The sequence below is a fragment of the Ursus americanus genome, chromosome 23 (assembly GCF_024610735.1).
Source record: "Ursus americanus isolate L20-20 chromosome 23, mUrsAme1.1.p, whole genome shotgun sequence".
Taxonomy (NCBI): Eukaryota; Metazoa; Chordata; class Mammalia; order Carnivora; family Ursidae; genus Ursus; species Ursus americanus.
Window position 1 is genome coordinate 6633057 of NC_142149.1, and position 19158 is coordinate 6652214.

At 51.1% G+C, this 19158-nt stretch overlaps 1 protein-coding gene and 1 long non-coding RNA gene across 3 annotated transcripts; one reads left to right on the forward strand and one right to left on the reverse strand.

Annotated features, from left to right (window-relative positions):
• Positions 1 to 188: 188 nt before the first annotated feature.
• On the reverse strand, positions 189 to 16048 carry CD300A (CD300a molecule). 2 transcript variants are annotated; one of them, XM_087854135.1, is made up of 8 exons: positions 15655 to 16048; positions 13287 to 13406; positions 12338 to 12503; positions 10016 to 10110; positions 6814 to 6851; positions 6265 to 6372; positions 5248 to 5411; positions 189 to 5024 (listed from the first exon to the last, which is right to left on the reverse strand). In XM_087854135.1, the coding sequence occupies exons 1-7, from the start codon at positions 15713 to 15715 to the stop codon at positions 5277 to 5279; spliced, it is 723 nt and encodes a 240-aa protein (XP_087710261.1). In that variant the 5' UTR covers positions 15716 to 16048; the 3' UTR covers positions 189 to 5024; positions 5248 to 5276. The 2 variants fall into 2 exon arrangements, with proteins under 2 accessions (XP_087710261.1, XP_045670367.1); XM_045814411.2 differs by having other exon boundaries at positions 13287 to 13622; positions 15655 to 16047.
• LOC123803150 (uncharacterized) lies at positions 15806 to 17649 on the forward strand. Its single transcript, XR_006782767.2, has 3 exons — positions 15806 to 15916; positions 16660 to 16739; positions 17421 to 17649. It is a non-coding gene; the product is annotated as an uncharacterized LOC123803150 (long non-coding RNA).
• The last annotated feature ends 1509 nt before the right edge of the window (positions 17650 to 19158 follow it).

The window sequence follows — 19158 nt, forward strand, 5'->3', positions numbered from 1 at the left end:
CCATGCCTTAGAGATTCACAGGGCAAGAGGGTGGAGACGGTATGTGGCTATGACAGAAATAGCCCCTTGATCTAGCCCCCACTGCCACTCCAAACAGTTTTGTTGGCATGGTTGTGGGTGTTAGAGCCGCTAGCTGGCATCAATTACACTTCCTTATACTCTAGAACTTCACATTTTTCTTTTAAGATTTTATTTATTTAGTTGACAGAGACAGCCAGCGAGAGAGGGAACAGAGCAGGGGGAGTGGGAGAGGAAGAAGCAGGCTCATAGCGGAGGAGCCTGATGTGGGGCTCGATCCCATAACGCCAGGATCACGCCCTGAACCGAAGGCAGACGCTTAACGACTGCACCACCCAGGTGCCCCTAGAACTTCACATTTTACAGAGGATTTTTTCCTAATTGGTGGAAATTCAGACTAAAAAAAGATGAAAAATCCACTGTATTTGAAGAGAAACGGTCCTTCAAATAACCCTTCAGGTCTTGATCCTATCTCCTACCATGTCCCTCTGTTTTAGACCACGTTCAGGTTTATTTGTCATACAGCATAAAGTTGGATAGGTGGTGGCAGCAAGAAGACTTACCAATTATACATATTTGTGCATCTAACAACAGACCATTAAAATAGATGAAGCAAAAACTGATAGAACTGAAGGGAGAACCAGAGAGTTCTATGATAATGGTTGAAGATGTCAATGGCCCGCTCTCAATAATGGATAGAACAACCAGACAGGAGATGAATGAGGAAAAGGAAGACTTGAACAACATAGTAAATCAACGAGATCTCACAGGCATACACAGAACGCTCTACCCAACAACAGCCCACACATTCTCCAGTACACGTGAGACATTTTCTAGGATCACCATATGTGAGGCCACAAACTACATCTCCGTAGATTTTTAAAAATAGATATCAAAGTATTTTCTCCGACCATAACAGGAGGAAGTTAGAAATCAATAACAGGTAAAACCAGAAATTTCACAAAACTGTGGAAACGAAACAACACACTCTTACACAACCAGTAGGTCAAAGAAGGAATTAGAAAATACTCAAAGATGAATGACAACGAAAATGCAACATACCAAACATGGGACACACAAAAGCAGTGCTAAGGGAGGGATTTAGAGCCGTAAAGGCTCACGTTAAAAAAAAATGAGAAAGATCTCAAATAAAAAGCCTAACTTTGCAATTTAGGGAATTAAAAAAAAAAAAGAAAACAAAATAAACCAAAAGCTACCAGAAGGAAGGAAATAATGAAGATTAGGGCACAGATAAACAAGACAGAGAATAGGAAAAACCAAAATAGAGAAAATCAAGGAAACCAACACTTGTTTCTTCAAAAAATCAACAAAACGGACAAAACTTGACCTAGATGGACAAAAAAAAAACCCAGAAAGGAAACTGAAATTACGAAAATTGAAAATGAAAGTTGGAGCATTACTACTGACTCCATAGATTAGAAAGATTTACAAGAAACTGCTGTGGACTGCTGTACACCAGCAAAGTGGGTAATGTAGGTGAAATGGGCAAATTCCTAGACCTTAACAAGACTGAATCAAGAAAAATAAAATCTTGGGGCACCCGGGTGGCTCAGTAAGTGTTTGACTCTTGATTTCAGCTCAGGTCATGATCTCAGGGTTGTGAGATTGAACCCCACGTTGGGCTCTGCGCTCAGCACAGAGTCTGCTTGAGATTCTCTCTCTCCCTCTCCCTCTCCCTCTGCCCCTCCCCCCACTCACATGCTCTCTCTCTCAAGAAGAAGAAGAAGAAGAAGAAGAAGAAGAAGAAGAAGAAGAAGAAGAAGGGAAAGTCTGAACAGACTAATAACAAATAAGGAGACTGAATCAGTAATCAAAAATATCCTGATGAGAAAAGCCTAGAACCAGATGGCTTCCCAGATTAATTCTATCAAATATTTAAAGAAAAATGAACACCAGTCCTTCCTATATTCTTCCAAAAACCAGACGAAGAAACATTTCCAGACTCCTTGTATGAGGCCAGTATCATCCTGATACCAAAGCCAGACAAAACACTGCAAGAAAAGAAAACTACAGTCCACTATCCCTTATGAACATTGATACAAAAAAATCTTCAACAAAATACTAATAAACTGAATTCAGCAAAATAGCAAAAGGATTACACACAATGACCAAGTGGGATTTATTCCTGGAATGTAAAGGTGTTTCAGTGGAAAAAACTGATCAATATAACACACTACATTAATTGAATGAAGAAGAAAAAAAAGATCATTTCAGTTGATGCAGGAAAAGCATTTGGCAAAATCCAACACTCTTTCATGGTCGAAAACACTCAACAAACTAGGAATAGAAGCAAACCACCTCAACATAATAAAAGCCATGCATGAAAAATCCACATCATGCTCAACTGTGAAAAACTAAAGGCTTTTCCTCTAAGATCAGGAACAAGGCAATGATACCCACTTGTGCTTCTTCTATTCAACATGGCATCGGAAGATCTGGCAGAGCAATTAGGCAAGAAAAATAAATAAAAGGCATCCAGATTGTAAAGGAAGAAGTAAAATTATCTCTGTTTGAAGATGATATGGTCTTACCCGTAGAAAACACTAAAGATTCCACCAAAAAAAAAGTTCAAACTAATAAATGAATTCAGCAAAGTAGCTAGATGCAAAGCCGACACACAAAAATCAGTTGCATTTCCATACATTAACAATGAACAATCTGGAAAGGAATTTATGAAAACAATTCCATTGATGATAAAATTTTAAAAAGTAAAATACTTAAGAATTAATTTAACCAAGGTGGTATAAGACTTGCAGTATGAAAACTACAAAACATTTCAGAAAAAGCTAAAGAAGACACAAATAAATGAAAAGACATCCCATGTTCATGGATTGGAAGGCTTAATATCGTTAAGGTGTCAATACTACTCAAAGTGATCTACAGATTCAATACAATCCCTATCAAAATCCCAATGACATTTTTTGCAGAAATAGAAAAACCATCCTAAAATTTATACAGAATCTTGTGGGTTCTCATGGGAATAGGAAAAACAATCTTTGAAAAAGAAGAACTGGAGGACACATAATTCTGGTTCCAAAATTTACTACAAAGCCATGGTAATTAAAAGATAGTGATGCTGGGGCACTTAGGTGGCTCAGTCGGTTAAACATGGGACTCTTGGTTTCCACTCAGGTCCTGATCTCAGGGTCTGAAGATTGAGCCCTGTGTTGGTTCCATACTCAGTGGAGAGTCTGCTTGAGATTCTCTCTCTCTCTATCTCTCTCTCTTTCTCCCCCTCCTTCTGCCCCTCCCCCCTGCACACACACACGCACACACACACACTCTCTCTCTCTCTCTAAAATAAAGAAATAAATATTAAAACACACACACACACACACAAAACACAGTGATGTTGACATGAAGTCAGGCATAGAGACCAGAGTAAAATAGAGTCTGGAAATAAACCCTCATACGTGTGGCCAAATGGTTTTCAACAAAGGGGTCAAAGCCATTCGTTAGGGAAAGGACAGTCTTTTCAAAAAGCAGTGTTGGAAAAACTGGGTGTCTACATGCAAAAGAATTAAGTTGGTCCCTTACCTAATAACATATATAAAAATAAACTCAAAATGGATCGAAGACCTAAATATAGGACATAAATCTATAAAACTCTAAGAAGGAAACGTAAGGCAAAGCTTCGCAACATTGAATTCAGCAATGATTTTTTGGATCTGAGCCAAAAGACACAAGCAACAAAAGAAAAAAATAGACAACTAGGACATCAAGAAAATTAAGTTCTGTGCGCATCAGGATGCCTAGGTGGCTCAGTCTGTCGAGCGTCTGCCCTCGGCTCAGGTCATGATCCCAGCCTAGGATCGAGCCCCATGTTGGGCTCCTTGATCAGTGAGGAGCCTGCTTCTCCCTCTCCCTCTGCCTCTCCCCACTCTGGTGCTCGCTCCCTCTCTTGTGCTCACTCTCCCTCTCTCTCTCAGATAAATAAATAAAATCTTTAAAAAAAAATAAAGTTTTGTGCACCTAAGATGCTATCAACAGAGTAAAAAGGCTACCTACAGAATGAGAGAAAATATTTTCAAATTATAAATCTGATAAGGGATTAACATCCAGAATATATAGACAACAAAAATTCAACAACAACTCATTTCAAAACTGGACAAAGGACTTGAATAGACGTTTCCAAAGAAGACACACAGCTGGCCAACGAGCCCATGAAAATATGCTCGCCATCACTCATCGCTGGGGAGAGGCCAGTCAAAATTCCAATGATATGCCACATCCATTAGGATGGCTCCTATCAAAACAAACAAACAAACAAACAAACAAACAAACAACAGAAAACAAGTGTCGGAGAGCATGTGGGGAAATTGGAAGCCTTGCGCGCCGCTGGTGGGAATGTAAAATGGTACAGCTGCTGTGGAAAACACGATGGCAGTTTCTCAAAAGCTTAGAAATAGATTTATCTAAAGATTCAGCAATTCCACTTCTGGGTCTATTTCTAAAAGAGTCGAAAGCAGGGTTTCAACGAGCTATTTCTGCATCGTGTTCATAGCAACGTATCCACAGTAGCTAAAACACGGAAACCAACCCAGCGTCGGTCGATGGACGAAAGGATGAGCATAGCGGGACAGCCTTCCAAAGGGAGGCGCTCCTTTAATACAGGATGGCAGGCACATAGCAGGAAAGGCTTAAATAACGTTTTTCTTCTCTCTGAAGATATTTTAAACTGTATTGATCCTTCTTAATATTAAAAATAAAGTCATCTAAGAGTCCAGGGGAATGTGTCACTGGCTCTGGGGTCATGGGCAAGCCTCTGCTCTCTGGGCTTCAGCGTCCTTGTCCATGAGACAAGGGAGACTCTATCTTCAAGGCCTTTGTATTCGCCTGATCCCGCCGCCAGTTGTTCCCATGCTGCAGCGATCCCAGACACTTCCATGGAGCTGTGATTTATAAAGGTATTTGCAGGTACCAGCCTACGTGGGTCACGTCTTTTCCCGGAGCCACACGGGACCGAGCTCCTGCCCTTCACACAGCTGGAAGGAACCAGAGAAGAGAGGAAGGATGTGACGAGAGCCTGTGGGATGGAGGGCTCCCTACAGGTCCCCACTGGAATCCCGCTCCCACTCCTCCTCAGTGAAGCCAGCCAGGCTGAGGGAGCCCAGCTGCCTTGTCGGTGACCCTCAAAGGGAGCAGGCTGACGGGGACACAGGTGAGGGCTAAGGGGGCTGGCCCTGGGCTTCTGTGGCCCACAGAGACCTCCAGATGGTGGGGCTGGGGACACAGGCTTATGTCTTTTTAATGACGCTGTACTGTGTCTCCTCCTCCAGGGTCCTCTGGGAGCGAATCCTGCCGGCCTTAGAACCCTCATTCTGGAAGTCAAACACCACGGACGAGTAGTGAGGCTCTTCCCTGGGAGCTTTCTGCAGAGAGAGAGACAGGAGGCTCAGGGAGACCGGGCAGAAGCACAGGCCCCCAGCTCAGGACAGAGATGGGGGACACCCGATGGGGCTTGCGGTCGGGTGGGGGCTTCACCGCGGGGGAGGGATCCAGACTTCCCCACTGTCTTGCCCACACCCCTGCTTCACCCCACCTGTGAAAACACAGCACAAAGTCCCAGGCTTCAGACCCAGGCACAGGGCTGCGGGTGGCTCTGCCTGGGAACCACTTTGAGAACATTAATCACCAAATTAGAAAAACAAGGATGTTGCTAGTCCCAGACCCCCATGTCTGATACTTATCTCTCCCTTATCTTTTCCAACAACTAGTCCCCCAACCTCTCCCTGAACTCTTTCACTAGCAGGTGGGTCTTGACCCCAGTGTGGTGGTGGTGCGGGGGGGGGGGGGGAGACCTCTTCCATGTTTCACTTTACAGTCCCTGTGCCTAAGGGTTGACCTACAGGGGGTCACTGATTAAAAACCTGAAAAGCAGAGTTGATAGCAAAGAGATGGTGTACAAAAACGGTAGGAAATCTCAGGCTTTCACATCGGCGTGTAGTATACAGTAGGTGCTTAATAAATGCTATGCTCTACTGACTAGTGACTATCACTGACTACTCCGACAGCCCCTTCATCTCCCACCTCAGCCCCCAGCTATGATGACACCAAGCTCTGGCAGAATCGACACCTGCCCCACGTTCTGTGTGGCCCTGTGCTGGAGAGACCCAGGATCCCCAAGCCAGCCCCTCCTTTCCCTCTCTGCCTGCTGCCACCCCCCAGGTGGTACCCCTAGCAGAGCCCAGGACCCCCGTGAGGGAGCCAGGCCCTGGCACTTACCACTGTGCTGTATTCCACCTCCATCTGCCTGGGGTGCATGGGCTCTCCCCGAAGGGGCCACGTCTGCAGCTCCAGGTTCGCATACTGGGGCTCCCCTTGCTGCGTCGCCTGGGTGGGCAGGAGATGGGCAGGCTTGGTGGGTGTCCACGGAGGCCCTCCATGGTCCAGCCCAGAGGGGCTTCTGTTCCTGTCTGTGTGCGGACATCTCCCCCTTCTCTCGATGCCCTGGTGCCCCACCCTCCCCGCCTGCCTCCTCCATCCCCCACTCTGGTCTTCTCTGGGCAGTATTTGAATGCCCCCCGGTCAGCATCGAAGGACCCTCCCCTGTTCCACTTTCTATGGGGGGTAGGGGTAGGGACAGACTGGCCAGAACTCAAGACAAGACCCAAAGACCAGAGCTCCCAGGGATCACTCTCCCTGCTCTGGGCGAGCACCCCACTCCATCCATCGACGATGCACTGAGACGTCTACCGGCCAGTGGGATTGTTCAAGCCCCCAGCATTCTCCGTTCTCCCCATCAGCCACCCCGGTACACCTCCAGCCTCTTACCTGACTAGGGGTCTGGAGTGGCTCTGGATTCTTACCCGCTAAAGAGACAGGAGAAGAGTTAGGAGTTTGAATCTCAGAACAAGGCAGATGGGGATCCCTATGACCCATCGGGAGGAAGGAATTTCCCTAGAGGCTTTGGCCCTGGGGACCTGTCCCTTCGTTGCTCGTTGCTTCCTGCCACTGGGCAGGAGCTCGAGGCTTTGCCGAGAGGGTGATTTGGTGACGAGGGAAAAGACGAATGAATGAGAGTGGAGGCGTGGAGGAATGAACCAGCAGGAAGGCGCACTGGCTTGGGGAGAGCGGCCAAACAAAGCTAGTTCTCGAAACAGTCATTCAAAGAATGTTCCCAGGTGGGAGAAGACAGGAAAAAGGACACCCCTTTATAAGAAACTTCCGGCAGGATGACACAGCCCTGGAGCTCTCTTTCACCAAAACATGAATATACTCAACATCACCGAGCTAGAAACTTGAGAATGATGAAGACGGCAAATTTCACGGTATGTGCTTTTTACCACAATAAACAAAAATGCAGATCCCCAGGCCCTGCCCCAGACGTCCGGAATCCGAAATCAGAACGGCTGGGGATGGGTTTGTGTTTTAGGAAGCCCTAAAATTTTTTCTAATTAAAAAAAAAAAGAACTGTCCTTGTGGAGACCTAGAATTGTTTCAAACCAGGAGAGGTCACGGGGGTCATCTGCTCCACTCCCCTGGCCTGGGGGGCTGTCCCCACATGCAGGAGGCCACGTGGCTCCCGGGGATCACGGCTCGGGGCACACAACCTCCGGCTCCTGGCTCCTGCAGCATTGCTCTGCGGACGTCCTGCCTCTGAGCCAGGCTCTGTGCACCCCCGGCCCTCACCACCCGGAGCCCCAGGAGCAAGGGGACCCCCAGGGAAGCACACAGTCGGAGTGCCTTTGGTGTAGCTGCATGGACGTAGCCGGGGAAGGGACGTGCACCATAGCCGGGTGGACAGAAAGCACCCTGAAGGTGGAGCCCCATCTACCCTGGTCACAACAGTGTCACCCAGAGCCTGGCACAGGGCCCGGTGTCATAGCAGGTGCTTGGGACAGCTGTGCTGTGTGCGTGAGGGAGGGAGGAAGGGAATGAGCGAGAGAATGACAAGCGGGCTGAGGGGAAGAACCACTAGCGGGTGTGATAGAGCAGGCTTCAGGCTGCTGGGAGAGGGGCAGGGACAGTGAGGGGACAGGAGCTGAGACTTGCAGGGATGGGGATGGAGACTCAGGATATTTGAACAGAAGGCTTTTTCTCTTGTTACAGAGGATCAGTGAAGCAAGGTGTAATATGCCCCCTTCTCCCCCCCCCCCCACATACCGTTAAACTCTGCAGTAAGAGACTTCCAGAACATTTCATGGCAGGGAAAATGATGCAATAGGTTAAGTGCAAAAAAAAAAAAATAGGTTTAAAAGAGGGATTATGGTATGAAGCAAACCATAAGTGAGAAATCATATCTGCATAAATAAGCATTGAAAAGCAGCTGGGGGGCCTCTGGGGGGCTCGGTTGAGCATCTGCTTCTTGATTTCGGCTCAAGTCCTGATCTCAGGGTCGTGGGATCCAGCCCAGCCATGGGCTCGGTGCTCAATAGGGAGTCTGCTTGAGGCGTCTCTCCCTCTGCCCCTCCCCCAACATGTGCATGGGCACACGCTCTCTGTCTCAAATAAATTAATTTAATTAAGCTTAATTTTTTAAAAAATTAAAAAAAGAAAAGAAAAGCAGCTGGAAGGACACACCTCGAATGTCAGTGGTTGTTTTTCTCCGAGCGGTGGAAGTTTTCTTTCTTATTTATTATTGGGGGATTTATTTTCTTCTCTGTGCTTTTACTTATTTTTTGAATGCTCTACAACCATCTTATATCCCTTTTTCAGAGGGGAGGCTCTCTAGGTGAAAGGGCAGAGAGGTCTGAGGCAACCCGGGCTGGGAAAATCCTGCCCCCCCTCCGGGAGCACCCCTGCCCCCGACCGCATGGGCCCCAGTGAGGGGGAGGGCCCTCAAAAGTGATGTGGGAGAAGCAGATGAGGAAGAGGAAGTGGTTTTCCTTCCCTGCATCAGGCACACACACGCTGGGGCTGACTTCTCTTCTAAGGCCTGACCTCCACCGTGGGGAGGGGCTGTGGGAGGCAAGAGCTCAGGTGGCCGAGCCCCCACCCCCGACCCTTGGCATGCACCAGCTCCCAGAACCCTGCCTCTGTGGGGCACACACCCCCTCCCCTAAGGCCGGACAAAGATTCCCCCAAGAACCGGCTGCTCATAGAGTCAAAAAGTTTTAGGACAAGAAGGAAATGTAAGGCTCACACCCCAGCTCAGGCAGAAATCTGCACAGCAGGTCGCATCTGCGTTCTTCTGTGCCCGTTTCATTTAATTGGCTTGTTGAGTTTCTTGAGCACCTACTGACTGTCAGACAGGGTGCTGGGTGCGCCACACATATTCTCTCCTGTAATTTGAGCCCAGAGGAGAGCAAGTGGGCCCCAGGATGCCCAAAGCATCCCTTAGAGGGTGCCCTTCGAGGCTGGAGATATTGAACAATATGTTAATTTAACAAATACTGACTGTGAGCCTTCTTGGATTATGGCCCCTGGTCTTGGGGAGGAGCACAGGCTGGCGGGGAGACAGGCAAGGGAGCAGGTGGGGACCGTCTGCAGTGAAAAGGGCATGATGGTGCCTGCACGGAGGGGTAGCCAGGAGGGGCCCCCTTATTACTTTGGGGGAGCCAGGAGAAGGAGCCAGAGGGAAAGAAGCCTCCGGGCCCTGAGGCCCACCAGGAGCCGAACCAGCGAAAGAAGGCAGAGAAGACACTCCAGGGGCCCAGAGCAAACGCAGAAGGGGAGACTGACGTTAGAGCTCCCGCCAGGCTGTAGGAGGCTGGGAACAGCTGCCGTCCAGAGTGTCGCGATGGGCAGGGGGTGGGCAGGACGGGTTGCGGAGAGACATGGACTTTTGAGGGTGTGGGAGGTCATGGAAGGGTTTTAAACAGAAGAGGGTAACGGCTTCACAGACGACCTTCTAGGGAGCCCCCTCCCACATAGCCGGGACACCCCCTCTGGGGTCTGGCCTCTAGGGTCAGCCAGGATGTGTGGACTGAGGGTACATGTGTGATGCCCATTCTGGGGGACAAGGACACAGAGCCTCAAAAACGAGAGGGTGTGCCGGCCCACCCTCCACCAACCTGGCAGGGAACTGACTCACATTTGACCTGTCTGCGAACCATCCTCCAGGCCAGCAGCGAGCTGCCCCCCAGCAGAAGCAGGAGAAGTGCCAACAAGGAGAGGAGTACTTGGAGCCTAGAGGGGGACACAGGGCGAATTGAGCAGGCGGGGAGCTTACAGTGCCCCCCTTATTTGCAATAGATAGATAAGGTCACATTGCAAAAGAAAAAAAAAAAGGAGCGTATAGTCTCCTTTCTACACAAAAGCAGTGTACTTAAGAACCTTCCATAAGCTCTTTATTCAGATATAAGAAAATAGAAATGTGCATTATTTTTCTCCTCCTTTCACACAAAGGAGGCATGATACAGCACTAGATTTTTACTTAGCAGCACATCGTGGACGTCTCTCCATATCCATGCGTAGAGAAGACCCCACCCTTTTCACAGCTGCATAGTATCCCATGGGGTGCACAGTCCATCATTTATTTAATTCTTCCCTCTTCACTGGCATCTCCCCCAGTCTCTCGCAATTACAAACATTGCTACAAAAACATGCCTTTTACCTCTGCCATTTCTTTCTCTCTCTCTTTTTTTAAGATGTATTTATTTATTTTGAGAGAGAGAGGTTGAATCCTAAGCCGACTCTTCGTTGAGCACAGAGCCTGACACAGGGCTCGATCCCATGACCCTGAGATCAAGAATCGGACGCTTAACCGACTGAACCACCCGGGCGCCCAGTTGGTCTGTCATTTCACCCATGAACGAGCCAGCGCAGATGGGAAGCTGACTTTGGGTCCCTCATTTGCCAGGCCCTTCTTTTATGTCTAGTTTGCATTCATAATGTTCTAGTCTTTTCCTGAAAGATGCACCTCACCCCCCCACCACCAAATTGCACAGGCTCCGAGCCGCACAAAACCTAGCTCTGACCCGTGTGTATCTGCAGTCAATTCTGGAAGTGGTGTATTCGGGGCCTGAATTTCACCTTGCCTGATGTTAAGATTGTCACTTGGGTTGACAGGAGGCCCGTGGAAGGGCTTCGGGGGTCATATAATAAAGAGTCTGAATGGGGCCGCCTGGCAAGCTCAGTCGGTAGAGCACGAGACTCTGGATTGCAGGGTCCTGAGCTTGAGCCCCAAGTTGGGTGTAGAGATTACTTAAAAAAAAAATCTGGATGGCTTTTGCCCCTGGCTCCTGGAAGGAAGGCTCTAAATCCCTGGGATTTCCCTAATAGTAGGCTTGCCTTTGTTATTTAAGGACCCCTTGGATCACACCCTAGTTATGCTAAGAGACGAGGTGAGTCAGAATTGGGGCTGGTCACCAGAAGGACCAACCCCATGATCATAGAGTTGGGGCTCTGAGCCAGCCTGAAACTCAGGGAGCAGAGTGGGGCTGGGGATTGAGTTTAATCATGTGGCCAATGATTCAACCAGTCATGCGTAGGTCTTGGAACCCCAGTAAGAATTCTGGGCACCAAAGCTTGGAGGAGCTTCCTGGTTGGTGAGCACATCAATGTTCCAGGAAGGCGACGAGCCCCAACTTCCCTGGGAGTCAGCAGGGATGATCTGTGCTCAGGACCGACCCTCCCAGACCTCACCCTATGTGTCTCTTCATTGGCTGGTCCTGGCCTTTATCCATTATAATAAAACCATATTTGTAAGTACAGCGCTTTCTTGCATTCTGTCAGCTATCCAGCCAATTAGGAACTCCAGGGGGTCATGGGAACCCCCAAATTCGTAACCAGTTGGCGAGAAACGTGATGGCCTGGGGATCCCCAAAGTACTCTGTCATCTGAAGTCAGGCAGTCTTATGGGGCCGAGCCCTCCCCCTGCAGGGTCTGTGCTAACTCCAGGGGGGCAGGGCCAGAGCTGAATCCCAGGACACAAGGTGCTGCCGGGATAGGGAGTCTGAGAACCTCAGAAATGGCTTACCCCCAGCGTGTTTTCCCGGAGAGAGTCTACAAACACTGTGGGATTCTCTTGGGGGTTTGTGCCCCAAAAGGTCAAGAATCGCAGGTTTGGAAGGAAGAACCCAAGACTCTGAGTCACATAAAGCTGGGCTGAAGCTCAGCCTGCCTCTCGCAGCTACATGACCCGGCGAATTACTTAACCTCTCTGAGCCCCCCTCTGCTGCTCTGGAACACCGGGGCAGTCACGGAGAAGGATCTGGTGAGATGAGAGCATGCGCAAAGGACATGTAACAGGTGCCTGGTGGGATGACCAGCGCTCGCTCAAGTTCCTTTCCTTCCATCCCCACCGTGTCTTCTTCCCCGGCCTGGAGCAACTCCTGAGGAGAGGGCCCACCTCCGGGATGGCGGACGGGGGACAGAGGACGGGGGACAGGGGATGGGGGACAGGGCGCCTTACCCCAGGCCCTGGCTCGGCGGGAATTCCTCCTGGCTGCTTGCACTGTGGGTGGCTCCCATGGCGGTCGGGGCAGCTGACGAGGACTGAGACGGTGTGGTCACAATTTTAGCTGTGACTGTTGACACCGGGGTTACAGTGGTGCTGACAGGTGGCACAGACGTTTTTGCTGGTGCAGAAACACAAATCAGACCCAGGATAGCTCTCTCGGATTCTCCCACTACTTGCCAAGACCTTTTTGGTTTGATTTCACACAAAATGCTCACTTGGGGAGGGGCGCAGGATGGAGGACCCCGGGGGCCAAAGTCTCCCCAGGGCTCTCCTGAGCCAAGTGAGCGGTTCCAAATGGGACACGGGCACTGACGACCCCCAAAAGCCCTGATTTCATCCTGCGGAGGAGAGTCAGGACCTCGGGAGAGCCCCTAGGTCACCCCCGCACTCCAGCTTCGACACCCTCCGGCCACAGCCACAGGCTGCCTGCCTGAGATGTCTGTCTAACCTGCAAATCTGACCGTCCTGGCTGGAGCTCCCACTGCACCCAGGACCTTCACTGCCAGGCGGGCGCTGCCTGCCTCTATGCTGGGCTCCCACCCTCCTGCAGTGTGGCCCTCGGTGTCCACAGGGCAGGCACCAGTGCTCCCCCTCTCTCCTTTGCACACCCTGCCTTCTCAGCTGCCCCTTCTCAAGCCTGAGCAGGGGGCGCCAGCTCCTCCAGGAAGCCTCCCTGACTCTCTCTCTCTCCTACTACCTGCCTCTCTCTCTCTCTCTTTCTCTCTCTCTCTCTCTCTCTCACACACACACACACACACACACACACACACACACACACACACACAGAGTCATTCATAGTTTGCCCAAGCCTCTGACATGATTCCTGCCACAGGCATCCCAACCTGAGACCCTTCAAGCAGCCCTGGTACAGGCGCTGGGGGAGGGGGTGTGCACAGCTCACCTGGGGTCACAGACACCACAACGTGGAAGGCGGGGTCACGGAAATATCCTGAGAGCCATGATGTATCGATCCCACACCGGTACGTTCCTGCATCATCTTCTGTGAGGTTCTCCAAGGTCACTGTGAAGGTGAGGTTTGCACGATGGTCCTTGATGGACACACGGCCGGTCCTCACTTCTCTGTCTGCCTCTTTGGTCTCCACAATCTTCCACACACATAGTTTTTTGCACCAGTATTTGGCATTCTCTCTGAATTTCTCCTCGTACCGACACTGCACACTCAGGGATCCCCCCACGGTGCCCGTCGTGGAGTTGGGGCCACTCAGAGACCAGGAGCCTGGGAAACACAGCCGAGTGTGGCCCCTCACCAGATGGGCCTGGATCAGGGTGCCCCTGGAGTCACCCCCCAAAGTTGCCCCACCTCACATTGGTCACCCCCTCCTCTTTTCTGTTCCCCCCAAGATTTTTTTTTTAATCACAGCAGCCCCTTCCTCCAGACCCCAGCCTCCTTTCTGTCTGCTCAGGGTCGTGAAATCTTATCCCAGTAAAGCCCAGATGGACAAGTGAATCCTCCAATTCAGGAAGTCAGGAGACGAGCACATGCATATATACCCCACCCTATATACCCCACCCAGGAGGAAAGAAAGAGTACGGTCAGAGTCGAAATTAGTGAATTCGGAAACAGAAAGAGTGGAATTAGCATATACATTGGAAAACTGATTTTTCAATCAGTTTCAAACATTCTGGTGGTAGCCAAGTCAAGAAAAGCAGGAGGAGACCCACATACACAAGTCATAAGAAAAATAACCAAGGTTATTTACAAGCCTCTAAAGTCCGTAAACTTAGATGAAACCGATGATTTTCTATATTTAGAAAAATACAAGTTACCAATATTGGCCTGGAGTATATTTCTTTTTAACGTAGACCAGTGAATATGCATGTTATCAAGGAGACGTTTCCCAGTGGTAAGTATGTGAGGTGCGGGGTATAGCAAAACTTCACATTGTACACGAGAAATATGCACAATTTTTATTTGGTAATTATACCTCAGTAAAGCGGGGGGTTAATCCAAAACAAAACAAAAAAAAGAGTAAAACCTAGACAGCTTTGTAAATTAGTTCTCTTAACCCTTCAGGGAACAAAAAATTCCAGTTGCATTTACACATTTGTAGGAATACAGAAGCAGAAAAACCTCCCTAATTCTCTTCATGAAGGTAGCGTGATCAGACTAAAACCTGACCGAATTTCTTAATATAATTCACCACCTTAATAGTTCAAAGAAGAAAAAGATAATCATCTCCTTAGATAATGAAAAAGCGTCCAACACCCATTTCTATTGTTTTTAAAAACACTTTGTAAAGAGACACAAGTGGACACTTTCTTCATGCTTAATGGGAGACACCTGCCGTCGTCAGGGACAAGGCAGGGATGGTCCCTGCCACCTCTGTCCTGGGCATCATTCTGGCCGTACCAGCCTGCAGCCGATGAGAGAAACAAATGAGACAAACGGACATCCAGAAGGAACCACAAACTCCCACTGCAGACAGAGCCATGAAACAAAAGGATACCCCGGAGGGTAAGGGGCAGACCAGCCGTGCCGAGGTGACCGCTTCCAAATTAATACACAAAAGGATTAGCTTTGCCATGGACATCTAGCTAGCAAATAGAGTCAGAGAAAATGTGCAATTCTTAATCCAAACTACCAAAAGGATTTTAGGTATCCCTAAAATTTTAGGGGATAGACCTGACGAGGCTGGGCACGTCTGTGTGCGGCCAGCTCCTGAGAGACACAGAAGCCTGATCCCCAGAAACAGGGAGCTGCTCCCTGGAGAAGCTCTCCTCCCTTCCCTCCCTGTGGCTTCCCTGCCCTCCCCTTCATCCCCACCACCTTCTCCTCAGCTCTGTCCCCATCCTCTCCCTTGGGAAGACAGATCCTCTGGCCCTCGGGGCTGGCCCCTCCAGCTGCCCTGGCTACACACCTCCGTGTCCCTGACACCGTGGCCTGCTCCTGCCAGTCCCCAGCCCTGAACCAGACACTCGCCCCTCCCCTCGGCGGGCTCAGAGGCCACTCTCCCACCCACTGTGCTGCCACCTGCCCTCTCCTCCTTCTTCCTGAGCTAATTCATCCGCAACTTCCCACAGAGCCCCCGGGGGCACCCCGCTGTGGCTCACGGAAGTTGGGGTGGATGACCTGAGCCACGTCTGGCCCCTCCGGGGTGCAGTCCTTCCATCCGTCCACGTCCGTGCTGGACAGAGCACACCCTGCTCCAAGGACTGGAGCGCAGACTCAAGCGCTGACCTGCGTCGCCTCCCCTGCCCCCCCCCACAGCCTCCCTCCCTGGGCAGACTCAGTCCGGGCAGCCCCTCACCTGGGCCCCAGAGAAGCAGTAGAGCCCAAGGCAGCCACGCGACCCGGCCCTGCCAGGTCATCTCTCCGGCACAGACGTCACCTGCAGCAGCGCCAGGAAGCTTCAGGCCCCTTCAAGGAGCAGAGTTGAGTCTCCAAATCTTCCACTTCTGCTTTTCTTTGTGCCTGCTGCTTCCTGCTTCGGTATCTTGAGGTCCTGTTCCTAGAGCTGGTCAGAAAATGAAGGGCACCGAGGGAGCAAAGTCTCCGGGATCGATGACGTGGTGAGACCCCAGGACCCAGGCGCCCTCCTACCCATCCCAGCCGTGTCACAGATCCCACAGGCACTTCCAGTGCCGAGACCCCCGCTCCCTCACAGTGCCGCAGGCCTACGCCCCGCCCCCTCCATCACACCCCAACACCACAGGGCCTGGTTTCCTTCCTTCTGGGCCCAGTAATTCCTCCGGTTTCCTTGTGGTCAGGCTGAGCACCCAGTGGGGCGGAGCCAGGGCCTGCGTCCTTCTCCAGCCCTGGTGGCACCCACAGTGAGGCTGTCGCAGGGACCACCCCTTCTATGAGCCCCCGGCTCAAGGCCCAGACCAAGCTGGCACGGTGACCTCAGAGTCCCTGAATCGTTCTTACTCTTGGAAACGTGTCCTCACGCTGTGACCTTCCTTTCTTTGCAGCCCCTAGTGGTCCCAGCTCAGGGCTGGGCACAGAGTAGGGACTCAGTAAGCTTACAAGGACCCCTCCTGCCCTGATCCGCCTGGAGTTCAGACTCTAACATGCACACACACACACACACACACACACACACACACTCCCCGTGACAAGTGCCCTCAGCTTGCACAGAATGGCCACACGAGCAGAGGAAACCAACCCTAACGTGTGACATGTCATCTGAGCGCTTGTGGTTACTCTGAGGGTGACCCAGAGGGAGCCCTGCGCAAGCTCCCGAGTCCCAAGAATGCCCTTCCTTCCCAGCTCCTGGGAGGATTTTCACTTTTCTCCTCCCTTCTGGCCATAGGAGCACCTTGCCCGGGAAGGCACAAGGGAACCAAGAAGACTTGCCCATTCTGCTCTGGAAGATTCCAAGCACAGAGTTAGGTAGGCATCGGAAGAATTTCTCTGACAGTGCAGTCACGGATTAACCAAAGCTTGCGCAGATCCAAGATCAAGACCTTGAACGGAACAGGAGACTGTGGGGGAGGCGTCATCCTTGGTGGTTTACTTGGTCTAATAATATAAAGTTTCCCCAGAAGTGCATATTTTCCAATTCAACCACCAGAAAGCACTGCTATGGTCTTGAATGTCAAGGTTAAGAGGGGGACGCACCAGACTGAGAAGCAGGAGGCTAGGATCGCCTGTGGCTTGTCCACTTGGTGCTGGTACAACCATGGGTAGAATACGTGGCTCCTTCAAAATGTCAACGATCACAGCCAATCTACGGAAATGCACAGTAGAATAGTCATAAAAATACTCAAGTGGGAGGTAATGATGTCGCTAGGTCGGTCTTTCCCCAAGGGAATACATCTTTCCTTTAAAGAAAGGCAATAGGGGGACGCCTGGGTGTCTGACTCTTGACCTTGGCTCAGCTCTCAGGGTCGTGAGTTCAAGCCCTGCATTGGGCTCCACGCTGGGCATGGAGCATACGTAATAAAAATAAAAAATAAATAAAATAAAAATTTTTAAAATTCAAAAAAGAAAAAGAAAGAAAGGCAATAGGAAAATAAGATTCAGTAGGGAGAGGTGTGCTTCACAAATAATCTGGGGTGTGGTTCCTCCTAGGAGCACAGAGAACCATCTGGACTCCTGGAGGAGGAAGGGCAGGCGACTCGATCCTTTTCGCCCCAACCTGCCCACAAACACTAAGGAAGAAACGAAATGATGCAAAATTGCCACATGATGGGACACCTGGGTGGCACAGTCAGTTAAGCATCCGACCTCAGGTCACAATCCCGGGGTGGTGAGATCGAGCCCCGAGTCGGGTTCCATGCTCTGCATGGAGCCTGCTTGAGAGTCTCTCTCCCTCTCCCTCTGCCTCTCCCCCTGCTCTCTCTTTCTAAAATAAATAAATAAATTCCTCTAAAAAAATTGCCGCATGCTGTCAGATTAGGGAAGTGACACCTTCCCGCCACTCCCTAGTAACCGCCAGTGGACGTGATTTAGGGGAAGACCAAGCCTGAGAACCGCAGGCCTGGGGCTCATCAGGTTCAGAGCCTCTCCCCAGTGTGGACGCAGGTGCTCGGAGGCCAGCGGGGACAGGGGTGGACAGTGCTGGATGGGGGCTCTCCGGGCAGACACCGTAGCAGCAGCCACTGCATTGAGTCCTGTGAACGGTAGGGGCCCCAGAAGAGATTTGGGGACAGTTTAGCTGTGGGGCCATTCGGCAGAACTTCCTTTTCCAAGATGGCACAATTTCAGAGCTGTCCTCTCTCCTGGGCAGTTGATGGCTCCCCATCACTCTGCCTCTTCCTTTCTGGAGCTCAAGGCCCCTCACCCACTGTGGGTGCCCCTCAAGTGTGGCCAAAAAGCCAAGGGGAAGTGGCCCCATGACCGTCTGGCCGTAGAAAGGAGCTGACTGTTGGGTGAGTCCGTAATGAGAGGGGAGGGGGTCCCAGCACCTACTATGTGCCAGATGCTTTGTCTCCAGGGGGTTAATATCTTCGGGATCCCCAGAGGAAAAGGATAACTGTGAATGAGAAGTGGTGGGGGAAGGGCAGCTGGGAAGGAGGACAGAGCCCTGGAAGCATCTGGTTGCCCGGTCTGGCACAGCCTGACTTTCAGCTGGACTCCCAGGGACTGCCCGCACCCCACCCTCCTGCCCGTCTCAGGGAACCTACTCCAGCATGGCCGGACCCTTCAGGGGCCCGGGCAGCTTGACCAACCCTCATTCCAGTGCATTTCGTAGTCCCAGGATCGCAGTCCACAACCAGCGGGTCGTGGCCCATAACACGCTCTCCGGTTTGGCCCTGGGCACACTGTGTTCTAGGTTGAGATGAAACTGTGGGTGAGCGGGGGGGGGGGGGCGAGAGCACTCTCTGTCCCCCCCCAGAGGGCTCCCGAGGCTTCCTGTGCACAGAGCCGCTGCTCCGTGCAGGCCCTGCCCCCCTCACAGGTGCCTGGACCTGGAGAGATGTCTGCACCCCAGAGAGAGGACCAGGACTGAGACCTGGTCTCACAGGGGCCTGTGGGGGTCAGCGGTTGCATCCACGCAGGGCCTGCTCCAGGCTCTATCCAGAAGGGTGGCCCTGGGGCTCCTCAAAGTCACGGTCATAGGGCTGGGGCATCAGTAGCAGGAGGGGCATGGCTCTCTTCAAGGTCAACCCTTCACTCACAGCCCCCTGCTCACTCACTCAAGGCTGCACTCAAGCCATCCCCTCAGGAGACACCCCTGCCTCCTCCAGGCCCCTCTGAGCCCCCTCCTGCGTCCCTGTCCCCTGCAATGTCTGTTTCTGTGTTTGCTCACCCACGCCGGGGTGTCACCGAACACCGTCCTTTTCACGGTAGGACTCCACGAAAGCAG

What these genes read in the sequence shown, in the direction of transcription:
- CD300A (XM_045814411.2), bottom strand. Translation starts at nt 15,715, where the DNA reads ATGACCTGGCAGGGCCGGGTCGCGTGGCTGCCTTGGGCTCTACTGCTT. An exon ending in ACTGCTTCTCTGGGGCCCAG is followed by an intron (nt 13,623 to 15,654) that starts GTGAGGGGCTGC and finishes TGTGTTTCCCAG; the next exon opens with GCTCCTGGTCTCTGAGTGGC. An exon ending in AGGTGGAATACAGCACAGTG is followed by an intron (nt 5,412 to 6,264) that starts GTAAGTGCCAGG and finishes CTCTCTCTGCAG; the next exon opens with AAAGCTCCCAGGGAAGAGCC.